Source organism: Microcaecilia unicolor, unplaced genomic scaffold, assembly GCF_901765095.1.
Source record: "Microcaecilia unicolor unplaced genomic scaffold, aMicUni1.1, whole genome shotgun sequence".
NCBI classification, from domain to species: domain Eukaryota; kingdom Metazoa; phylum Chordata; class Amphibia; order Gymnophiona; family Siphonopidae; genus Microcaecilia; species Microcaecilia unicolor.
In genome coordinates this window covers 68,459-93,467 of record NW_021963428.1, presented here as the reverse complement: position 1 = coordinate 93,467, position 25,009 = coordinate 68,459, and the positions used below count along the sequence as shown (strand labels likewise).

The 25,009-nt window shown below is 46.8% G+C and overlaps 1 protein-coding gene across 1 annotated transcript in view; it reads right to left on the bottom strand.

Moving 5' to 3' along the window:
• Positions 1-4,792: 4,792 nt before the first annotated feature.
• The window catches only part of LOC115459317 (sulfide:quinone oxidoreductase, mitochondrial-like), a gene marked incomplete at its 3' end in the record, with an annotated part of 52,498 nt that continues 32,281 nt past the window's right edge, over positions 4,793-25,009 (bottom strand). The window contains exons 4-8 of the mRNA XM_030189160.1: positions 24,609-24,662; positions 21,519-21,713; positions 19,471-19,680; positions 10,243-10,426; positions 4,793-4,860 (exon numbers count right to left, since the gene is read on the bottom strand). Coding sequence (XP_030045020.1) covers positions 4,793-4,860; positions 10,243-10,426; positions 19,471-19,680; positions 21,519-21,713; positions 24,609-24,662 — 711 coding nt within the window. The remainder of the gene's footprint in view (positions 4,861-10,242; positions 10,427-19,470; positions 19,681-21,518; positions 21,714-24,608; positions 24,663-25,009) is intronic.

Sequence of the window (25,009 nt, the reverse complement as noted above, 5' to 3'; positions counted from 1 at the left end):
CCCCCAAATTTTAAGAAAATGTGTTTTTCGTTTGTATGTTCCTTTCGCTTCTCTGGCTTCCCAGGTCAAATTCCAGAGTTTAATTACACGTTGAGTGAAGAAAACTTTTCTCCGATTCGTTTTAAATTTACTACATTGTAGCTTCATTGCATGCCCCCTAGTCCTAATATTTTTGGAAAGCGTACACAGACCCTTCACATCTACCCGTTCCACTCTACTCATTATTTTATAGACCTCTATCATATCTTCCCTCAGCCACCTTTTCTCCAAGCTGAAGAGCCCCAGCTGCTTAAGGCTTTCCTCATAGGGAAGTTGTCCCATTCCCTTTATCATTTTCGTCGCCCTTCTCTGCACCTTTTCTAATTCCACTGTATCTTTTTTGAGATACGGTGATCAGAACTGAACACAATATTTGAGGTGCAGTCGCACCATGGAGAGATACAAAGGCATTATAACATCCTCATTTTTGTTTTCCATTCCTTTCCTAATAATACCTAACATTCCATTTGCTTTCTTAGCCATAGCAGCACACTGAGCAGAAGGTTTCAATGTATCATGAATGACGACACCTAGATCCCTTTCTTGTTCTGTGACTCCTAACGTGGAACCTTGCATGACGTAGCTATAATTCGGATTCTTCTTTCCACATGCATCACTCTGCACTTGCTCACATTAAACGTCATCTGCCATTTAGAACCCCAGTCTCGTAAGGTCCTCCTGTAATTTTTCACAATCCTCCCACGATTTAACGACTTTGAATAACTTGGTGTCATCAGCAAATGTAATTACCTCACTAGTTACTCCCATCTCTAGGTCATTTATAAATATGTTAGAAAGCAGCGGTCCCAGCACAGAGCCCTGGGGAACCCCACTAACTACCCTTCTCCATTGAGAATTCTGACCATTTAACCTAGAACTGGTTTTCTAACTTTTAACCAGTTTTTAATCCACAATAGAACACTACCTCCTATCCCATGACTCTCCAATTTCCTCTGGAGTCTTTCATGAGGTACTTTGTCAAACGCCTTCTGAAAATCCAGATACACAATGAGGCTTATTTTCGAAAGAGAAAAACGCCCAAATTCCGACCTAAATCGGGAGATGGACGTCTTCCTCTTGTGGGTGCCCAAATCGGTATAATCGAAAGCCGATTTTGGGCGTTTCCAACTGCACTCCGTCGCGGGAACGCATAAAGTTGACGAGGGCGTGTCGGAGGCGTGGTGAAGGCGGGACTGAGGCGTGGTTATCGGCTGAGCAGAGATGTGCGTGCTCGGCCGATAATGGAAAAAAGAAAGGCGTTTTCAGAGAGAATTTAGGTCACTTTTGTTGGACCCGTTTTTTTCACGAACAGGTCCCAAAAAAGTGCCCTAAATGACCAGATGACCACCGGAGGGAACCGGGGATGACCTCCCCTGACTCCCCCAGTGGTCACTAACCCCCTCCCACCAAAAAAAAATAAATGTTAAACACTTTTTTCCCAACTTGTAAGCCAGCCTCAAATGTCATCCCCAGCTCCATGACAGCAGTATGCAGGTCCCCGAAGTAATTTTAGTTTAGTTAGTGCTGTGCGGGACCCATGCAGAGAAGAAAAATCGGAAGAAAAACAAAAACAAGCAAGTGCAGTCAGGGACCTCTAAATTACCAGGATAGTAAAACGGGGAATCGAACCAGCAACCTTCTGATTACAAGCTCAGTGCTCTAGCCAGTGCACCACTGATTAGACATCCTTCCCTTTCCATTAAGTCTCTCCAAGTTTCTGTCAGTCAATCACCGCTGTTTAGCTGACACAGATGTCAGCTAAATGAGCTGTGATTGGCTGACAGAAACTTGGAGAGACTTAATGGAAAGGGAAGGACGTCTAATCAGTGGTGCACTGGCTAGAGCACTGAGCTTGTAATCGAAAGGCTGCTGGTTCAATTCCCCCTTTTACTATCTTTTAATTTGGACGTCCCTGACTGCACTTGCTTGCTTGTTTTTTTTTTCTTCCGATTTTTCCTCTCTGCATGGGTCCCGCGCAGCACCAACTAAAGTAAAATTGCTCTGGGGACCTGCATACTACTGTCATGGAGCTAGGTATGATATTTGAGGCTGGCATAGAGGCATCTCAGGGGGACCAGTGCACTACGAATGCTGGCCCCTCCCACGACCAAATGCCTTGGATTTGGTCGTTTTTGAGCTGGGACGCTTCGGTTTCAATTATCGCTGAAAAACAAAAACGCCCAGCTCAAAAAACGCCCTAATCCAATGTATTTTCGAAAAAAAAGATGGATGCCCATTTTTTTCGAAAATACAGTTCGGCCCGCCCCTTCACGGACCCGTTCTCGGAGATGGACGTTTTTACAAATGGGCGTTCGCGTTCGATTATGCCCCTCAATATCAACCGGCTCACCTTTATCCACATGTTTGTTCACCCCTTCAAAGAAATGTACTAGATTGGTGAGGCAAGATTTCCCTTCACTAAATCCATGATGATTTTGTCTCATTAATCCATGCTTTTGAATATGCTCTTTAAATTTGTTCTTTATAATAGTCTCTACCATTTTGCCTGGCACTGACGTCAGACTCACAGGTCTATAATTTCCCGGATCTCCTCTGGAACCTTTTTAAAAAAATCGGCGTTCACATTGGCCACCCTCCAATCTTCTGGTACCACGCTCGATTTTAAGGATAAATTATATACTACTAACAATAACTCCGCAAGTTCATTTTTCAACTCTATCAGTACTCTGGGATGAAACCATCTGGTCCAGGAAATTTGCTACTCTTCAGTTTGTAGAGCTGCCCCATTACACCCTCCAGGTTTACAGAGAATTCATTAAGTTTCTCCGACTCGTCAGCTTCGAATACCATTTCCGGCACCGGTATCCCACCCAAATCTTCCTCGGTGAAGACCGAAACAAAGAATTCATTTAATCTCTCCGCTACGGCTTTGTCTTCCCTGATCGCCCCTTTTACTCCTCAGTCATCTAGTGGTCCAACCGATTCTTTTGCCGGCTTCCTACTTTTAATATACCTAAAAAAATTTTACTATGCGTTTTGGCCTCCAACACAATCTTTTCGAAGTCCCTCTTAGCCTATCAGCGCTTTACATTTGACTTGATATTCCTTATGCTGTTTCTTATTATTTTCAGTCAGTTCCTTCTTCCATTTTCTGAAGGAATTTCTTTTAGCTTTCTTCACCTCACTTTTTAACCATGCCGGCTGTCGTTTGGTCTTCCGTCCTCCTTTTTAAATATGCGTAATATATTTGGCCTGAGCTTCCAGGATGGTATTTTTGAACAGCATCCACGCCTGATTTAAATTTTTGACCCTCGCAGCCGCTCCTCTAATTTTGTTTCCACCGTTCTTCTCATTTTATCATAGTTTCCTTTTTTAAAGTTAAATGCTAACGTATTTGATTTCCTATGTGTACTTACTTCAAAGCTAATATCAAATCCGATCATATTATGATCACTGTTATCAAGCGGCACCAGCACCATTACCTCCCGCACCAGATCATGCGCTCCACTAAGGCCTAGGTCTAGAATTTTTCCTTCTCTCGTCGGCTCCTGTACCAGCTGCTCCATAAAGCAGTCTTTGATTTCATCAAGGAATTTTACCTCCCTAGCAATTTTACCATGATACTGACTGGGGAGGTAATTGAAATCACGCATTATTATTGTGTTGTCCAGTTTGTTTGCGTCCCTAATTTCCTTTAACATTTCTGCATCCGTCTGTTCATCCTGGCCAGGCAGACAGTAGTACACTCCTTCCCCTTTACACATGGAATTTCAATCCACAGTGATTCCAACAAGTGTTTTGTTTCCTGCAGAATTTCCAATCTATTTGATTCAAGGCTCTTGTTAATATACAATGCTACCCCTCCACCAATTCGATCCACCCTATCACTACGATATAATTTGTACCCTGGTATGACAGTGTCCCACTGGGGGTTACCCTCCTTCCACCAGGTCTCAGAGATGCCTATTATATCTAATTTTTCATTTAGTGCAATATATTCTAACTCTCCCATCTTATTTCTTAGGCTCCTGGCATTCGCAAATAGACATTTCAAGCTATGTTTGTTCCTATTTACATCATGCTCAGTACTTGACAGTATTTAATTTACAATCTTTTGTCTGATTTTTATTTAAGGACACCTGATCTACTACGGTCTCTTTTGCAACCTCACTATCAGGATACCCTATCCTCCCTGTTGTGGTGTTATCTTTGAAAAATACCTTATCCCGAACCATGCGCTTTTGAGCGACTGTCGGCCTTCCCCCCATTTCTAGTTAGTTTTGTGGTTGCAGCATTTCCACTTACGCAAAACCGTAAGTTACACTCACCCCTACCGCATTTAGGTGCCTGCACTTATGCCAGCTCTATGACTAGCCTAAGAGTGGGTAACGTAATTTTAGGTGAGATGATACCAGGTTACGTTAGTATTGTAGAACTGAACATAGACATCTTTGTCCCTTTACAGAATAGGCTCCTACCGCATGCTCTCAGGTAATCTAAATGGACATGCCCCCTTTATTTTCATTGTACCTTTCCTCAGAACTCCAAGTACAAGTAAAAGAAGCATAAAAAAATGACATCTTGGTCAACATAGATAAGAATGTAGTCACACCCCAAAGAGCAAGTTAGACTACACTCAATCAGCAACTGCCACAAAACACTGTCAGAGCATTCCTATTCCTGGAAGTGCACTGTACTCACTATTGGGCAATAGTAGACCAATGCAAACAGAATATGAATGTGAAAGGATTTGTTAAGAGAAGGATGCTATAAGACAAAATTTCTGGCATACCCTTTTGGTAGGTTTTTGGTTCTTCATGACCAACGATATGGTTTTGTCAAGAACTCCAGACTGTGCCGCTGCATAAGAGAAAATAAAAAAACCTCAAGGTTTATAGTGTATCAGTTTAAATTCCTGGTGCTTAAAGTACTATGATATATTCACACTTATGACTCAGTTTCATGTGAAGTTCCTGGATTTAGGAGGATTTAAACAAGATAAATTACCCCCATTCTTTACAAAAAAGAAAGATATAAGGCCATTTTGAGGCTAATTTTCAGAACATGTTTCTGCGTACATAAGCTTTTATGAAGTTTCCCACCAAAAATGAGAGTAAATAAACATGAACAGAGCCTGTACCTGTGTAGGGTATGTTTATTAAAGAACCTCACAAACAAAAGATTGTTAGCCAGTGAATGGCAGTACAGGGATCTCAGCCAATAAGTCACACTATAACATAAAATATGCAGATATTGCATAAATTAACCTGGGAAATGTATGTGATAAAAGGCAGGCATAAATTAAGCGCCGATATTCCATGGGGTAATTTTCAAAACAGAAATATGTACATACTTTTCTTTCTCAAAAAGTTTTAGACATGCACACAGCTAAAAACTGTGTGTGTGTTATTTACATGTGTACACTGTCATAGAACTGATTTGAAAGGGGCAAGTTTATAACTGCACATGTGTTCATGCACCATACTTGCATAACTGCCGAGTTAATTGGTAATGTACATAAGTGTCCTAGGCACCAGTCTATAAAATGGCATATGAGTGAATTAGTTTAGTGCATAACTGTAAGGGGACATACATGTCGACAGTACATGGGAGGAGCTTGGGTGTGGCTCAGTTACTTGCATAATTTACAGAATACTATGAATTATGCATGTGATGGGTTGTGTTTAGGCACCCTCCTATTACTGACCTGGCGTGAATGTGTACGCCTAACGCTGTGTGCACAATTTTGGGCTTATACTAGTATTCTATAAGGACATCTGTGCGCACAGATGTTATTATAGAATTGGCACTTAGCGCACCCCATCGTAGCACCAAGCTTTAGAATTGTGCCCTTTGGTCTCTTATCATCTCCATAGTCTTCCTATGTATCTCCTAGATGAACAATTTAGGAGTGGAAGAGTAGCCTAATGGTTAATGCAGTGGGCTGAGAACCAGGGGAGGGGGGAGGGGAGGGGGGCAGAGAAAGTCAAGGAACCCTCCATTGCCCCAGGTATAAAAGTTACATTATGAACTCACTAAGGCCAGAGAAAGTATCTGCATGTAATACATAAACCATTTTGGCTGTACCACAGAAAGGAGGTGTATCAAGAACCTAATAATATATAAATATATTTAATGAGGAAAAACAAAACAAAAGAGGAATGACCAAAGAAGTACCAACCAAGGGATGTTTATTAAAAATGTCACAAACAAAGATTGTTAGCCAGTGAATGGCAGTACAGGGATCTTAGCCAATAAGTCACACTATAACAAAGCTGTAACACCGTCAAAATTATCAAAGGTGTGAAATAATCAAGAAATGAGATTGTTTGTGCGTCAAAATAGACAGTATAAGGAGACACATAAATGATCTTCACTGACTAACAATTTTCCATTGTCAACTAGATTGACATCAACACCCCATATATAATGCTTACTCCACTAGCAAGAAAGGCATACGGATTTTCACAGCTTCGAATGAGTGATCTCTGAGAGTAAACTGCCAAAGGTGTAGGGGGAGAGAACTCTATAGAGAGGGACCGACAGCACTAAAGATCAGAGTATGAACACAGTCGAAACAGATCGCAAGGCATCACGATGCTACTTTTAGCAGCTGGTTTCATTTCGCAGTCACAGCCCAACAGAGTGGGGGGCTGTTTGATGGTGTTATGTTTATATCTGTCTTTAACAGTATAAGAGATTTAGCTGAAGTTGAGACTCCTGAGGCAGGTGCACTGCGTGCTGAAACGCAGGTCTGCATTGAGTCTTGCTATCATTTTTATAGACCCCTATGGACTTAGTTGATCTTTGTTTGTGACATTTTTAATAAATACCTCTTGGTTGGCACTTCTTTGGTCATTCCCTTTTTGTTTTTTCCTCATTAGTTTTGCAAAGGGGTTACTTTGGCTTTTTCCAGTTTAAAAATATTTAATGCCATGCCTCCTCTTTGCTAGTGATCTTGAAATTAACCCAGGATATTCCTGTGGCTTGAAATGAGACAGGTCTCAATCAAAAGTAAGGCCAATGTATCAATAGTCATCCAGCACTCTGGGAAAGGGGAGAGAGGTTGGCATACTCTATACATTTTAAATTGATCATGGGAGAAAAAAAAGAAGCAACAAAATTTAAACCATGATTTGTTGGTGTCATTTAAAGGGCTGGAAATGTAATCAAATGTGCACTGGACAGTGAGAAATTTCTCCCCCCCCCCCCATCCCCTCCTCCAGACACCACTTCCACTAATATCAAATGTGCGAGTGTCTTAGCAGAGGTACCATTCAATCCACAGCAGATCCACAATTGATGCTGTAGGGTACTCTGACCTTTCACAATTCAAGCTGATTCATTAGGTCTGTTTTAAACAATAGCAATAGAACAGAGTTAAAACATAGAGATTTACTTGTAACACAGAAAATCAGCCCAGTGGAACAAGCTGCAAAAACTATGCTCAGTGCTCACTGGGTTGCAGCAAACAACACATTTGCAACATCCTCAACAAAGCTTTTAGCAAGCAAATGCAAGAGTGACTTACTACTACTACTACTACTTAGCATTTCTATAGCGCTGCCAGGGTTACGCAGCGCTGTACAAGTTTAAACACGGGGAGGGACAGTCCCTGCTCAAGAGAGCAAATGACCTCCTCAAGGGCAGACTTCCTATTCCTCACCCATCCATGGCTTTTCTGAATAACCTTGGCCACAGCTAGAAATATACCATATCCTACAACAGGGTTTCCAAACTGTAGGTCATTAACCAGCTTGGAAGACATAGGCATCTCATTACAATGCACCTTGCCAGGAACGTGGATCAAAAAAGATTGATAAGTGCTATTCTATAGTAACTGCACTACAGTGGCACTCAGAATGAAGTAGAGAGAGCATGGCTTCCCTGGGACATAAAGTCTTGCTCTTTAATTTGGACAGCTCACCACAATAACTATCTATATATATAAAACTCACCCTCAATGTTCTATTCTCTGACGTCACTGAAGCCAAGGTTCGTAAGTTCGTGGTGCTGAAGCCACGAAAATCACCCAGTCTCTGGGCCCCGCCCTCGCGTTAAACGTTATGACGTTGAGGGCAGAGCAATTCAGTCACACATCAATGGCGAGCAGGGCGGAGCAATGGCGTCAGTGACGATGAAGGTGCGTTGCTTGGGTGGTTGGTTGGGGGGGGGGGGCTGAGGAAAGCCTTGCTAGCGCTCATTTCATTGGCTCCAGAAAAGGGCCTTTTTTACTAGTTTTTCATAATTATTCAAAGATTTTATTTTATTTAAAGACACTGCAGTAACCAACCAGTAATAAAAATGTGTTTGTTTCAGCTTTATGGAAATGGATTTTTTTTTCATAGTTTAAAAAACAAACGAACTAGTAGCTAGCTGTGTTGGTCCTGGACAGAACTGAACTGGAGTCTTTGAAAGGGTGAACCAAGAAAGGATGCTCTAGTACAGTCTTATCCAACCCACAGCCTTTGGGCCAAAACCTGGCCCACTAATTTAATTTTTCTGGCTTGCAGAAGCTCAGTAGAAACACAGATTCCTCTAACGAGATCTCTGCTTTCCTTCTATAACTCCCCCAACTGCAAGCTTGAGCTGCAGGGCATCGGAAGCTCAGGTTAGTTGAGCACCTTCACTGTGTGTTTGGTGTCTATGTGATATTCAAAACATTAGTCACAAGAATTGTTAGGCCTGACATAGTTCTGTTAATAGGGTTAAATTTTGTTATTTTTTTTTTTAACCTGTCCTCCTGCACCCTGAAAACCTTGGGCTCTTAATACATTTGGAAAGGGCGAAGGGGGAGAAATTGTGAAAAAGTCCCAGAAAATAACCAGGAGAAAAAAAAGAGTTATTAAAAAAAAAAAAGCCTTGTTGTGATCCCCCAATCATCTGTCTAACTAGTCTGAACGCATCCTGCTATACTATGAGATTCAGCTCAAGGAATGAGGTCCCAAATAATCATCTTCAGAAAGCTCGGCAGTTTTACACACAAGACAACCCGAGACCCACCTTGCTCTGTATTGAATTAGAGTGCTGAAGCGAATGCAGCATTAGTTCCAAGGAAATGCTAAACATCCTCAACCCTGGTACTGGGAGATTACACATTCCGTAATATGAGCCAGCCTGGCTCTTATCCAATGGCACTGCCAGTTTGCAAAAAAGATAAAGCCAATATATTTTTCACCCAGTTATAATCTGTACAAATTGTACTTTATATGAAGACACATGTCTTGTGACACATTTTTTCTGTAAGAACATAAATCTGTTTGTGTTTACTCTTTACAGAGCAGTGAAAGATGTAGCTGATGGCAGAAATATACTGTTAGAAGGGGCAACATGCAAGAGAGCCATCCAAAGGATGGGACATAATACCATGAACAATCTGAAAGTGTCCCTGGGCAATGCAACTTGACATTTAAAAAAACTGGTGGTGATCCCCAGGATCCACATTTCTGATTTGCTTAATTCAGTAGTTTCCTCTTTGTTTACAAGCCCAGATGCTGTGCAGGGATGACACAATAACCCAAAGCTTGGTGCACAGTCTTTCATGTGTTGGACATTTGGTGACATCATAGAATAAGGATGGGCCTGCTGCAGGATGACTTCAGGTTGAGAAAGACTGCATGCAGCCCTTTGCGCTTCTTGTTCAGGGCATACTCACAGTGCGCTTCACACTTTACAAGGCACCCCTTACACTGTTGATCTCAATCCATACAATCTTTTCTTCAGGAGTAAGCTTCTTTGGCGTGATAACCCAGTAATATCATTCCTGGGGAGATTAGACCTTTTGTTTATTTTTTTAATAAGTCTGAATGCCCCAGGTTATGGTAATACTCCTGCCTCTGTTTATCCCTCTGTAACTGATAAGGACAGAAATAGTTTTTTAAGGTTTTTTTTTTTTGGGGGGGGGGGGGGGGAAGGGGTGGCTTCCAGTCTTACCTTTGAAAACTCTCAGCTAAATCAGTCTTCAAAACTAGCTGCATTCAGTAAGTGCGTCTGAGGAGTTATAGTTGTAAAGCACTTTTGTGCTCTATATATACACACATTAATTTTTTATACTATTATCTGGGTTTCTTCTTTTGTAATTCATTGTACTTTATTTTGGAGGTCTGAATTGTTACACCTCAGACCATGGGAACAGAATAAACCAACATTCCTAACCTGCACAGTGCAACTTCTGGGGTTTCAGCACTACCACTTATAACAAGTCATTACCAAGTAAAGCTAGAAAAAGTCAGGTCCTTTTACCTACAGCTGCGACTGTTTTGGATGTAGGGAGATTGGTGCAATCTCCAATGCCGAAAACATTGGGGTACTTGGTGTGCTGCAGAGTTTCCTTGTCGACATCCACCCAACCTGCAGCGTCTGCCACCAGACTATTCACCAGCACATCTGGTGGACCCATGGGAGGTGTGACATGAAGCATCTCATACTGCAGAGAAGACAGGCGCGCAAAAAGGTGAGGAATACAAAACGGGACAAACATGCATGCAACTGTCCAAAATGACACAAGTACAAGAAAGCCTGTGCAGAACTCACACCTAATAGTCAATTGGGACCAGCTTGTGCTTGGACAAAACCATTCAGATCCAGCACATCAAAATACACTTAGTTCTATGCAGGAAGTTGAGATTTAAAGCGAAAATAAATTCATGAATTTATAGATACGGTAGTAGAATTTGTATTTCCCATAATATATTTTAAAAATTTCCTTTTAACCTGCAGAACAAGATATACCTTTGTTTCACAAATAATCTTGTCATACCAGAATTTAATGAGGATACAGTCCAGCAAGTTTTTTGTACTAAATATACAGAGCTTTATACTAGAAAGCCTTTATTCCTAAATATTATCATGAGAGGTTTCCAAGCCTGTTAAACCCTGCTGAGCTGGCCGTCATCTGATATTCAGCAGCACCTAACTGGGCAGTGTCGCTGAATATCAGCTCTAACAGGCTGTAGTGAAACCGGACAATTGAGGGGCGGTCTGGGGGTGGAGCCAGAACAGTTCTGGAAGTTATGTGGCAATATTCAGTGCCAGTTCCCACACAGCTAACCGGGGAAGCAGGACCACTGCTAACTTTGCCCAGTTAGCTATGTGGATATGGCACTGAATATCGGCCTTATTCACATATCTTCCAGGTGTTGCGGCCAAACCAATTATTCAGTGCTGGTGCCTGGACATGGACTGGCACTGAATATCCAGGTCTAGCTTTGCCAGTGACCGTCAGCATTTACAAAAAAATAAAATAAAATGCTCACCACCACCAGCCGAATATTGACCCCTCTATTTTTGTCATCTTGAGTTTTGATTCTATACAGAATGTTTTAAGTTACGCTGACTCTTTGCTATTAACAATAAAGCTTTAACAGATTCTGTGTCATCTCACTGGATGCCAGACCATGTGTTCTGAATACTTTGTAGGTAAGCACATTAACGTTATCAAGTATGACACTGCGCAAATGTGACAGCACAGAAAATGCCAGTGATGCTAGCTCCCCCTGCAGGATGTATGGGTTACTGCTTCAGTACAGAAGCAGAGGGAAGTAGTTCCCCCTAGAACCCAACCAACACCACTTCCTACAACTGCCCTCCAAACACTGATGAGTCCACCCACCCCTCAGGAGCAAAGCCCACAGTGCTAGGGCTGCAGGTTGTTCACAGGATTTATAACACAGAGCCAAACCCTCACAATTTGCAACTCTATGTTATTAATCTGCAGCCTACAATATCTATCTACCATAGTTAGAAAGCCTAAATTTTTCTAATTGTACAGAGAAAACAAAAAGTGGACCAAAATTGTCCCATTATCTAAAAGGACAAGCCCAAGAACCATTTTAGGACAGAAATCAAGCAATATTTCTGTCCATAAATCTGCTAAGAAGTACAGTATATAACCTGACCCAGTATCAACGCCAGGGCTCTCCAAACCTGTTCTCTTCAGATATCCAGATTTTTAGGCTATCCATAATGAATATACATGAGATAAGTCTGCATACATTAGAGACCCAGTTTACACACACTTACAGTATCTTATGCATATTCATTATGGATATTCTGAAAGCCCCGGTAGCACACACGGGAGGCGGGACTGGTGGTTGGGAGGTGGGGATAGTGCTGGGCAGACTTATACGGCCTGTGCCAGAGCCAGTGGTGGGAGGTGGGGCTGGTGGTTGGGAGACAGGGATAGTGCTGGGCAGACTTATACGGCCTGTGCCAGAGCCGGTGGTGGGAGGTGGGGCTGGTGGTTGGGAGACAGGGATAGTGCTGAGCAGACTTATACGGTCTGTGCCAGAGCCAGTGGTGGGAGGCGGGACTGGTGGTTGGGAGGCGGGGATAGTGCTGGGCAGACTTATAAGGTCTGTGCCAGAGCCGGTGGTGGGAGGCGGGGCTGGTGGTTGGGAGACGGGGATAGTGCTGGGCAGACTTATACGGTCTGTGCCAGAGCCGGTGGTGGGAGGCGGGACTGGTGGTTGGGAGGCGGGGATAGTGCTGGGCAGACTTATAAGGTCTGTGCCAGAGCCGGTGGTGGGAGGCGGGGCTGGTGGTTGGGAGGTGGGGATAGTGCTGGGCAGACTTATACGGTCTGTGCCAGAGCCGGTGGTGGGAGGCGGGACTGGTGGTTGGGAGGCGGGGATAGTGCTGGGCAGACTTATAAGGTCTGTGCCAGAGCCGGTGGTGGGAGGCGGGGCTGGTGGTTGGGAGGCGGGGATAGTGCTGGGCAGACTTATACGGTCTGTGCCCTGAAGAGGACAGGTACAAATCAAAGTAGGGTATACACAAAAAGTAGCACATATGAGTTTATCTTGTTGGGCAGACTGGTTGGACCGTGCAGGTCTTTTTCTGCCGTCATCTACTATGTTACTATGTAAAATGGTAAGAATGCATCCTGCCTGAAAAAATTATAATAAAACCACATAGAAAAAAAAGAAAATACAGGGAAAATAATGACCTTAGCCAATTCTACCACTGAGTATAATGTAGGGGTAAATAGCTGTCATTCTATGACAGGCTGCTCAACTACTTTATTTACTTGATTAAGACAGTATGTTCTAAATCAGTGGTCCTCAGCCTAGTCCCCTGGGGATCCCCCAACTCATCAGATTTCAGATCATCCCACAGGTAATAAGTGCGAGATATATTCTCCGAGGACAAGCAGGCTGCTTGTTCTCACTGATGGGCCGACGTCCCCGGCAGCCCCCTCCATCGGAAAGTTTACTAGCAAAGGCCTTTGCTAGTCCTCGCGCGCACTGCGCATGCGCGGCCGTCTTCCCGCCCGAAACCGGCTCGAGCTGGCCAGTCTTCTTTCGTCCGCGCTCGGTACGGTCGTGTTACGCCGTTCGTGCCCCAGAGAGTCGACCTCGCGCGTCCTTTTCAACGTGTTTTTTGCTGTTTTTTCCTTGGAAAAAGTTCGGGAAGAGCTCCGGTAGTGTTCCGGAAGACCCTTTCGGGTTTTCTGCCCTTCCCGTATTTCTCAGTTTTTGCCCCGTAAGTTTTCTTTCGTTGTCGGGGTAGGCCTCTTTTGGCCTCGGTCGAGATTTTTCTCCCTCTAAATTTTGGTGCTTCAATTTTCGCCATTTCGGCTTTTGATTTCGCCGGCGTGATTTTTCCGCCCATGACATCGAAGCCTTCCAGCGGCTTCAAGAAGTGCACCCAGTGCGCCCGGGTAATCTCGCTCACTGATAGGCACTCTGCGTGTCTTCAGTGTCTAGGGGCCCAGCACCGCCCTCAGAACTGCAGTCTGTGTTCCCTGTTACAAAGGCGGACTCAGGTAGCGAGATTAGCCCAGTGGAACGTTTTGTTCTCGGGCTCTTCGTCGGCATCGGCACCGGAGGCATCGAGTGCATCGACGTCGTCAGCGTCCGGACCATCTTCCTTGGCTGCCGCTCCATCGACTGCATCGAGGCATCGGACCTCTGCATCGGCGCCGAGGCATCGGGCGACTGCATCGACGTCGGTGGTACCGAGACTTCGTCTGCTGATGTCGTCGGACGGAGGTGCATCGTCAGGAGTGCAGGTGAGGGCTGTCCATTCCCCTGCTGGTGGCGGTGAGCCTTCGGGTGGGTCTCCTCCTACCCTGAGGGCTCCTGCGGTACAGCCCCCCCGGGATCGACCCTCTTCGGTCTCGGCCCCGAGGAAGCGACGGATGGATTCTACGTCCTCCTCGTCGGTGCCGGGGAGCTCCGGTGACATGCTTCGGAAGAAATCGAAGAAGCATCGACACCGGTCTCCTCCCCATGTCGGCACCGAGAGCTCTGGGTCGCCGAGGGATTCGGCACCCAGCAGGCATCGGCACCGAGAGGACCGCTCACCCTCTGTTCAGGAGGTGTCGATGCGCTCCACTCTGGACAGCCCGGAACAGCCTCCTCGCCCGGAACAGGTTCTGACGTCGACGCCTGCATCGGCCTCTCAGCCTTTCTCTGCAGCCGCTCTAAACGAGAGCCTCCGGGCCGTTCTCCCAGAGATTCTGGGAGAGCTGTTGCGCCCTACCCCTCCGGTACCGGCGGTGCTTGCGCCTCCGGTACCGTCGAGCGTGGCGCCGGCTGGCCCATCGCCCAGGTTGAGGTCCCCGACGTCGGTACCGCTTGCGGTGCCGACCGCGGCCACCTCCCAGGAAGGCTCCCCGACTCCGTCGGCGGAGGGAGCTTCGCCGATGCGGGCGAGGGAGTCTACCTCTCGACGCCCCCACCGTGGACGGGGTTCCACCGAGTCGAGCAGGGCGAGGTTGCAGACACAGGTTCGTGAACTTGTGTCTGACACCGAGGGTGAGGCTTCGTGGGAGGAAGAGGAGGACCCCAGATATTTCTCTGACGAGGAGTCTGAGGGTCTTCCTTCTGATCCCACTCCCTCTCCTGAGAGACAGCTTTCTCCTCCCGAGAGTCTGTCTTTTGCTTCCTTTGTCCGGGAGATGTCTACGGCCATCCCCTTCCCGGTGGTTGTGGAGGACGAGCCCAGGGCTGAAATGTTTGAGCTCCTGGACTATCCTTCTCCACCTAAGGAAGCGTCCACTGTTCCCTTGCACCATGTCCTGAAAAAGACATTGCTTGCGAACTGGACCAAGCCACTAAGTAATCCCCACATTCCCAAGAAGATTGAGTCCCAGTACCGGATCCATGGGGACCCAGAGCTGATGCGCACTCAGTTGCCTCATGACTCTGGAGTTGTGGATCTGGCCCTAAAGAAGGCTAAGAGTTCTAGGGAGCATGCTTCGGCGCCCCCGGGCAAAGACCCTAGAACCTTAGACTCCTTTGGGAGGAAGGCCTACCATTCTTCTATGCTCGTGGCCAAAATTCAGTCTTACCAGCTCTACACGAGCATACACATGCGGAACAATGTGCGGCAGTTGGCGGGCTTGGTTGATGCTCTTCCCCCTGAGCAAGCCAAGCCTTTTCAGGAGGTGGTCAGGCAGCTGAAGGCGTGCAGAAAATTCCTGGCCAGAGGAGTTTATGACACTTTTGATGTTGCGTCCAGGGCCGCTGCTCAAGGTGTGGTGATGCGCAGGCTCTCATGGCTCCGTGCCGCCGACCTGGAGAATAGACTCCAGCAGCGGATTGCGGACTCGCCTTGCCGTGCGGATAACATTTTTGGAGAAAAAGTCGAGCAGGTGGTAGAGTCTCCCCACCAGCGGGACACCGCATTCGACAAGTTCTCCCGCCGGCAGCCTTCAGCCTCTACCTCTACAGGTAGAAGATTTTTCGGGGGAAGGAAGACTGGTCCCTATGCTTCTGGTAAGCGTAGGTACAATCCTCCTTCCCGACAGCCTGCGGCCCAGGCTAAGCCCCAGCGCGCTCGCTCTCGTCAGCAGCGTGCGCCTCAGCAAGGCCCCGCGGCTCCCCAGCAAAAGCAAGGGACGAGCTTTTGACTGGCTCCAGCAGAGCATAGCCGACATCCAAGTGTCAGTGCCGGGCGACCTGCCGGTCGGGGGGAGGTTGAAAGCTTTTCACCAAAGGTGGCCTCTCATAACCTCCGATCAGTGGGTTTTGCAAATAGTCCGGCAAGGATACACCCTCAATTTGGCCTCAAAACCTCCAAATTGTCCACCGGGAGCTCAGTCTTACAGCTTCCAGCACAAGCAGGTACTTGCAGAGGAACTCTCCGCCCTTCTCAGCGCCAATGCGGTCGAGCCCGTGCCATCCGGGCAAGAAGGGCTGGGATTCTATTCCAGGTACTTCCTTGTGGAAAAGAAAACAGGGGGGATGCGTCCCATCCTAGACCTAAGGGCCCTGAACAAATATCTCGTAAAAGAAAAGTTCAGGATGCTTTCCCTGGGCACCCTTCTCCCCATGATTCAGCAAAACGATTGGCTATGCTCTCTGGACTTGAAGGATGCCTACACACACATCCCGATACTGCCAGCTCACAGACAGTATCTGCGATTTCAGTTGGGCACACGCCACTTCCAGAACTGTGTGCTACCCTTTGGGCTCGCCTCTGCGCCCAGGGTGTTCACAAAGTGCCTAGCTGTGGTAGCAGCGGCACTTCGCAGGCTGGGGGTACACGTGTTCCCATATCTCGACGATTGGCTGGTGAAGAACACATCCGAGGCAGGAGCCCTGCAGTCCATGCAGATGACTATTCGCCTCCTGGAGCTACTGGGGTTTGTGATAAATTACCCAAAGTCCCATCTTCTCCCAGTGCAGAAACTCGAATTCATAGGAGCCCTGCTGGATTCTCGGACGGCTCGCGCCTATCTCCCAGAGGCGAGAGCCAACAACTTGTTGTCCCTCGTCTCGCGGGTGCGTGCGTCCCAGCAGATCACAGCTCGGCAGATGTTGAGATTGCTGGGCCACATGGCCTCCACAGTTCATGTGACTCCCATGGCCCGCCTTCACATGAGATCTGCTCAATGGACCCTAGCCTCCCAGTGGTATCAGGCCGCTGGGGGTCTAGAGGACGTGATCCACCTGTCCACGAGTTTTCTCAAATCCCTGTATTGGTGGACGATTTGCTCCAATTTGACTCTGGGACGTCCCTTCCAAATTCCTCAGCCACAAAAAGTGCTGACCACGGATGCGTCTCTCCTGGGATGGGGAGCTCATGTCGATGGGCTTCACACCCAGGAAGTTGGTCCCTCCAAGAACGCGATCTACAGATCAATCTTCTGGAGTTGCGAGCGATCTGGAACGCTCTGAAGGCTTTCAGAGATCGGCTGTCCCACCAAATTATCCAAATTCAGACAGACAACCAGGTTGCCATGTACTATGTCAACAAGCAGGGGGGCACCGGATCTTGCCCCCTGTGTCAGGAAGCCGTCAGCATGTGGCTCTGGGCTCGCCGTCTCGGCATGGTGCTCCAAGCCACATATCTGGCAGGCGTAAACAACAGTCTGGCCGACAGACTGAGCCGGATTATGCAACCTCACGAGTGGTCGCTCAACTCCAGAGTGGTGCGCCAGATCTTCCAAGCGTGGGGCACCCCCTTGGTGGATCTCTTCGCATCTCGAGTGAACCACAAAGTCCCTCAGTTCTGTTCCAGGCTTCAGGCCCCCGGCAGACTGGCATCGGATGCCTTCCTCCTGGATTGGGGGGAGGGCCTGCTGTATGCTTATCCTCCCATCCCTCTGGTGGGGAGGACTTTGTTGAAACTCAAGCAAGACCGAGGCACCATGATTCTGATTGCTCCTTTTTGGCCGCGTCAGATCTGGTTCCCCCTTCTTCTGGAGTTATCCTCCGAAGAACCGTGGAGATTGGAGTGTTTTCCGACCCTCATCACACAGGACGAGGGGGCGCTTCTGCATCCCAACCTCCAGTCTCTGGCTCTCACGGCCTGGATGTTGAGGGCGTAGACTTTGCCTCTTTGGGTCTGTCAGAGGGTGTCTCCCGCATCTTGCTTGCTTCCAGGAAAGACTCCACTAAGAGAAGTTACTTCTTCCATTGGAGGAGGTTTGCCGTCTGGTGTGACAGCAAGGCCCTAGATCCTCGCTCTTGTCCTACACAGACCCTGCTTGAATACCTTCTGCACTTGTCTGAGTCTGGTCTCAAGACCAACTCTGTAAGGGTTCACCTTAGTGCAATCAGTGCATACCATTACCGTGTGGAAGGTAAGCCAATCTCAGGACAGCCTTTAGTTGTTCGCTTCATGAGAGGTTTGCTTTTGTCAAAGCCCCCTGTCAAGCCTCCTACAGTGTCATGGGATCTCAATGTCGTTCTCACCCAGCTGATGAAACCTCCTTTTGAGCCACTGAATTCCTGCCATCTGAAGTACTTGACCTGGAAGGTCATTTTCTTGGTGGCAGTTACTTCAGCTCATAGAGTCAGTGAGCTTCAGGCCCTGGTAGCCCAGGCCCCGTACACCAAATTTCATCATAACAGAGTAGTCCTCCGCACTCACCCTAAGTTCCTGCCAAAGGTTGTGTCGGAGTTCCATCTGAACCAGTCAATTGTCTTGCCAACATTTTTTCCCCGTCCTCATTCCTGCCCTGCTGAACGTCAGCTGCACACATTGGACTGCAAGAGAGCATTGGCCTTCTACCTGGAGCGGACACAGCCCCACAGACAGTCCGCCCAATTGTTTATTTCTTTTGACCCCAATAGGAGGGGAGTGGCTGTAGGGAAACGCACCATATCCAATTGGCTAGCAGATTGCATTTCCTTCACTTACGCCCAGGCGGGGCTGGCTCTTGAGGGTCATGTCACGGCTCATAATGTCAGAGCCATGGCTGCGTCGGTAGCCCACTTGAAGTCAGCCTCCATTGAAGAAATTTGCAAAGCTGCGACGTGGTCATCTGTCCACACATTCACATCTCATTACTGCCTGCAGCAGGATACCCGACGCGACAGTCGGTTCGGGCAGTCAGTTCTTCAGAACCTGTTTGGGCTTTAGGATCCAACTCCACCCCCCGAGGGCCCTGTTTGTTCTGTTCCAGGCTGCACTCTCAGTTAGTTGGTAAATTTTTTAGGTCAATCTCTTTAATGTCCTCGCCGTTGCGAGGCCCAATTGACCATGGTTGTTGTTTTGAGTGAGCCTGGGGGCTAGGGATACCCCATCAGTGAGAACAAGCAGCCTGCTTGTCCTCGGAGAAAGCGAATGCTACATACCTGTAGAAGGTATTCTCCGAGGACAGCAGGCTGATTGTTCTCACAAACCCGCCCACCTCCCCTTTGGAGTTGAGTCTTCCCTTGAAGTGTATTGTCTTGCTACATACTGGACTGGCCGGCTCGAGCCGGTTTCGGGCGGGAAGACGGCCGCGCATGCGCAGTGCGCATGGGCGCGCGAGGACTAGCAAAGGCCTTTGCTAGTAAACTTTCCGATGGAGGGGGCTGCCGGGGACGTCGGCCCATCAGTGAGAACAATCAGCCTGCTGTCCTCGGAGAATACCTTCTACAGGTATGTAGCATTCGCTTTTGCACACATCGGAGGCAGTATACACAAATCTCTCACACATACGGTGTATAAACTGAAAACCTGACTGGTCAGAGAATGCCCATGGAACAGTTTGAAGGCCACTACTTGAAATCTTCCAAACAGCTTACCAACCTGAAACACTTTGGTTTCCCCAGGGTTGTCCAAGTTCTCAAACACAGCTTCCTGTTTGTCTGCTCGGACCTCAATGAGATTCTGCCGATAATTGACACTGATGTTTCTGTTTTTGATGATCTCCAGAAGAGCATCCGCATACTTCTTCACACCAAAGATTACTCCCAGGGAAGTATTGAAAATGATATTGGCCTCTGCTCGCTTTCCTGTCTGAAAAGAAAAAGAAACGTTAGATTTTTCTCTTAGAAACTGAGAGACCAAAATGATAAATACTATTCCTGACATATTTATTAGGATCTATTTGCCACTTTTTTGAAGAAATTCACCAAGGTGGAGTACAACAAGATCAGTTTGGACATTGGCAAAGCCAGTACACCCCCTCATTCTGTAATCTTGTGCACACATTTTTGCACTTAGCACACAAACTTGAGTGCATAGCAGGGGCGTAGCCAGACTTTGGCGGGAGGGGGGTCCAGAGCCTGAGGTGAGGGGACACATTTTAGCCCCCCCCTGGCGCCGCCAACCCCCCTGCCACTTTTTACCCTCTCCCCCGGTGCCCCTCCCCTTTTGATCCCCCCTTCCCCCCGCCGCCATCAGGTACCTGAGCTGGCGGGGGTCCCCAACCCACACCAGCCAATTCTGTTTCTGTGTGAGTCGTCCAGACATCCCTACGTTCACATAGGAACGTGCAGGACGTCAGGAAGACTCACACAGAAACAGAATCCTTCCATCCAGATCAACTGCAGCAACGCACCAGCCCGGAGACTGGCGCTGAAGAGAACTTCGGCTGGCGGGGGTTGGGGACCCCCTCCAGCACAGGTACCTGATGGCGGTGGCGGCGGTCCATGCCCCTGTGGCCCCACGTAATTACGCCCCTGGTGCACAGTTTATAGAATAGTGCTAGTTATGCACGTAATTTAATTGATAAATTAGGTGCTAATCAGCACTACCAATTGGCTATAATTGGAATTAATTGGCACTAATTTGCAGTTGTGTGCAACTGCACTTATGGGCCAATGCTCAGAACTCTGGAGCTATCAGGAACAGCGCCCTATCAATACTGCAGAAACAGCGCAGAAAAATAGCTCCCCAATGCTCAACCGTAAGAAATACAAACGAGATGCACGCTGTTTGACTGAAAGCAAGTGGGAGGAACATGCCTGGTGAATGCGCACTTCAGTTTTGCGATAAGCACAGTTCTTCTACACATGTGCCAGGCAAACCCGGAAGCTGATACTTAAGCTCAGAAAACAGGCGCCAATGTGTGCTTTCACTTTCCAGTTTGCTCTGACTCGCATACATTCGTCTCTCACTACCAGCGCTTAGAGGCTTGTACAAGCTTCCTTCTGCTTTCAAATTAAATAACAAATGGCAGCTTGTAAAAAAAAAAAAATCATGGGAAATCCTCTCTTCAAACACCTAATGTGTGCTCTGAGCTGGCTTTAGGTTTTTAGCGGTAAGGGTAGCTTTGTTTAGTGCGCTGTTCTCTGAGCATTGCAGGGAATAGGAAATGACCTCATTAACATCCAATGGATTACATCTGCATGCTATTTGCACTAATCTTTGGTGTGCACAAGGTCTCCAGTGCTAGAGCCCTCTGTGCATTGTGTGCTCACTAATGCTGGTGTTAGACCAGCGCTAATCGCTTCTAGCGCCGGCTTTAGGTTTTGAGAATTGGATCATTAGTTGTAACTCTATAACCTTAGCACAGAAATCCTTCAGAGTATAACTGCAAGGGGGGGTGGACATGAGAGGGGCATAGGCAGGTCACGGGTATGCCTAGCACTTACACACTAAGGTTATAGAACACTGTCAGTTATGCACATAACTGCAACATTTACTTGTGGATATTTACACCAATGGTGTAAGTGCTGCATCTAAATGTTAATGCTTAAAACACCCTAGTATTTTATAAGGACAATTATGTGCATAATTGCCAATACAGAATTCATGGTTAGCGTGCAGCATCCCAGCACCTAACTTTAGATGACCTGTACTGAATTAGCCCCATAATCCATAAGGTTGAAGTCATCGCTCTTGCCCAGTACCTTTTGGAAGTAGGCCTCGGACAGGTACATAATTTTCTGAGGCGCTCCAGCGCACTTCACTGGCGTGTTGGGGAATGTGAAGATGGCATTGCCTCTCTTGAAGTCCTGCATCGCCTTCCATGTCTTTTCTACAGTATGAACTGAATAATTGGAGCCTATTTTAGGGTATTTAAAACCTTCCGGCAAACCTTTAATCTATGATAAAACCAAAAAATGAAAGGGGGGGGGCCATAATAATCTTGTAAAATACATATTTCAAGACAGTGAACTGAGGGGATGAGAGAAAAAGGCAGGGGAGAACAGAATAATCAAAGCAGTTTACATATCACATACAGGTACTTATTTTGTACATGAGGCAATGAAGGGTTAAGTGACTTGCCCAGGGTCAGAAGGGGCTGCAGTGAGAATTGTTCTCTTGTTTCTCAGGCCACTGCACTAACCATTGGCTACTCCTCCAGATTTCTCCTGACACTGTTTCTTTTCAAATTACAAGGTAGTTATGATGGAGCTAGAGACATTACATAAGAGGTTGCTAAGCATTTGCTGTGTCCTGTACACACCGGCATCTGGCTGTGTGCTCATTACCCCACCACTGAAAGATAATTTGATGTATTTCTGTTCCCTCCCTTACAGTGGCCTTCTGGCAAAAGTTCCATCATGCATGCTGGGTTGCAGATAAGCAGTCAGCAACTTATCTCATTGGACAGATACCCATTGCCAGAAGGACCTGAACGTGGAGATTAATTCAGCTGCATTTTCGTTCATTGCTTTTGTTTTGTTTTTTTTAATTAAAATTCAGGTTTCATAACCTTTTGAACTGGCAATCTAATGATTTTATGATGGGTGGCAGGGCTGTTAACTAGGAGTGGGTGATAGGGTCAGCTGTCCAGGGCATAAAGGCTTGTGGGGGGGGGGAAGGAGGACTGAAAGTGAAGCGTGGGGTAGCAGTGGATGAAGAGCCAGGAAGGGAGGAGTGCTGCTCTCCTATCATCAAAGAAAAGAGAGTGGAAGAGTCAAGTGTGAGTTAGGGTGGGAAAAAAGTAAAGGGTTATGGATTTCATATACTGCCTTTCTGTGGTACAACCAGGGCTTTTTTTGAGGGTGTACTCGGGTGTACTGAGTACTGGCACCTTTTCCATTGTCTGCTAAAATTGACCCAAGGACCCCAAGTTTTAATGAAAGAGCTCAGGCTCTATACACCAATTCTGCCTTGTCATAGATTCTGTGACTGGTTGCAGGGGGCCTGGCTATTGTGGGGTGGTCCCTCAGTGATCACCTCACTCCTGAAGGGTGGCCTAGCATTTGAGTACCGACACCTTTTTTGCTAGAAAAAAAACACACTGGGTACAAGCAAAGCAGTTTACATTATATGCAGGTACTTTCTCTGTCCCTAGTGGACTCCCAATCTGTGTACCTGGGTCATTAGAGGGTTAAGTGACTTGTCCAGGGTCAAAAGGAGTCACAGTGGGACCAGTTCCCCGGGTTCTCAGCCCACTGCACTAACCATTAGGCTACTCTTCCATAATATGCTTACCTACTTTGGTTCTAGAATATCCAATTATGGTGCTAATGCTAAAGAAGGGGGTACAATGCAGTTGGACCACAAAAAAATATCAGTTCGTCTTAACAGAAAGGCCAGTGCTCTGTCTCTCCCTTGTTAGAACAATACTGTCATGTGCTCCCCGAATTGTTCTATGTACAGCTAAAGGGGAAGGATAGGAAAGGTCCTGTGGAGGGCAAAGAAGACCTTTTATCTGGCTGTTAATCTGAACCCACACAGCTCTGGGAGATGGAACTGGGAGGTAGACAGAGGGTTCTGTCCTGTAGAAGCCGCCCTCAGGTGATCTGTGCTCAAACATTTATTGTGAAGGTGGAGCTAAACTGAAGCTCAGAAAGGAACAAGACCAATTCATGGAGCAGGACCAACAAGGATGCAGCTGGCAGAGACCTTTCCCAGCTCTGCTGCTGCTGGCCTGGGACCCAGAAAAACGGAGGCAGGACAGAGGATCTAGAGAGGTGCTACTTCAAAAGAAACAAGGGGGGAGGGGAGAGCAGAAAGACAGGGGAGCAAGAAAAGGGAGGGGGAGTTGGAGACAACACCCTGTCTCAGCACTTAATTTGGCTATAATTACCGGTTCGGTACCGTAAATGAACCAGCACTATGGAGGGCTTTTACACTGTTTGGATCGTATAAAAGCACCCTACCAAAACGAACAAGGAAACAGTTAAAGTTACACTCTGCTCAGAAGTGGGCTAATTAATACACCCTCAGAAAGGATCTATTCTTCCATCCTTTATGAATTGTGGCTGCACTGCCCCCCCCCCCCCCCCCCCCGAGGACAACTCAAGGACTGCTGACTGACAGGGTACACAGCTCAGAGCCCATTAGGAATTGGAGGAAAAGGAGCAGACATGGTATCTCAGCAGCAGCATTACGATTCCCTAGTCAGGTCTTCCACTCCCCAGGTCAGCCAGGAATGTTGTGCTCACCCCTCGAATAATAGTCCTTCAGGGACAGGGAGCCAGGGTTGATTTTTCAGTTCTGCACAGATAACCACAGAATGCAGTAGACCATGGTTCTTAACCTTGCTTTGGTTTCTGCACCCACTTAACTGAGCAATGAAACCTTCAGAACGTCTTCCTAAACCTGTACAGAACACCCTTTATAGAATATTAGCTTAGCAGGGATCATCCCGATACCTATGTTTGGGTGCCGTTTACTGAATTTCACCCTAACAGTGCCAACTGCTTATGTCACTAAAATTACATAGTACACAGTTATACTACCAAGAACTGTCCTAACAACTGCCTTCACTCTGTCTAGAAAGTTTCGCTAAATTGCCTCAGATTTCAAGACTACTACTACTACTACTACTACTTAGCATTTCTATAGCGCTACAAGGGTTACGCAGCGCTGTACAAGACCCTTTTCCTCACCCCTTCTGACCTCTTCCCATATCAATGGGGGTGCGGGCATCACTGGTTAGAAATCCCAGCATTAGAGGAAGGAGAAGTGCCTCAGTGTCCCCCATGCTTTGGAACATGCCAAGACCTTTGCCAGCATGGCAGAGCCAGACCGTAGCCACATACCTTTTCATACTGCAGCTTGATGCCAAGGGCTATTATCAAATACTTGTAAGAAATCTAGAGGGGGGAAAAAAAAACCACCACCATTATTTCAGCCTCAGAAAGACAACAGATTCCTGCGATTTTCTCAGCAAGTTATTCAATCATCATTCACATATTTTCCATTTGTAAGGATAATACATAAATAATAAAGAACTCTTTTACTTTTCTGGTATACCAGTCAGTGACAAGAGGGATGTGGCTCTATTCACTAAAAAAAAAGACAAAGCAAAGCCATTGACCAGAGACACACTAATGTTCACTGGATTACAGAATACGGACCTATAATTTGAAACCGCTAGCACTGTTCAGTAGTGTCACTAAACATACTCATAACTTGAAGCTTCTAAGTTAGACCTTTCAGG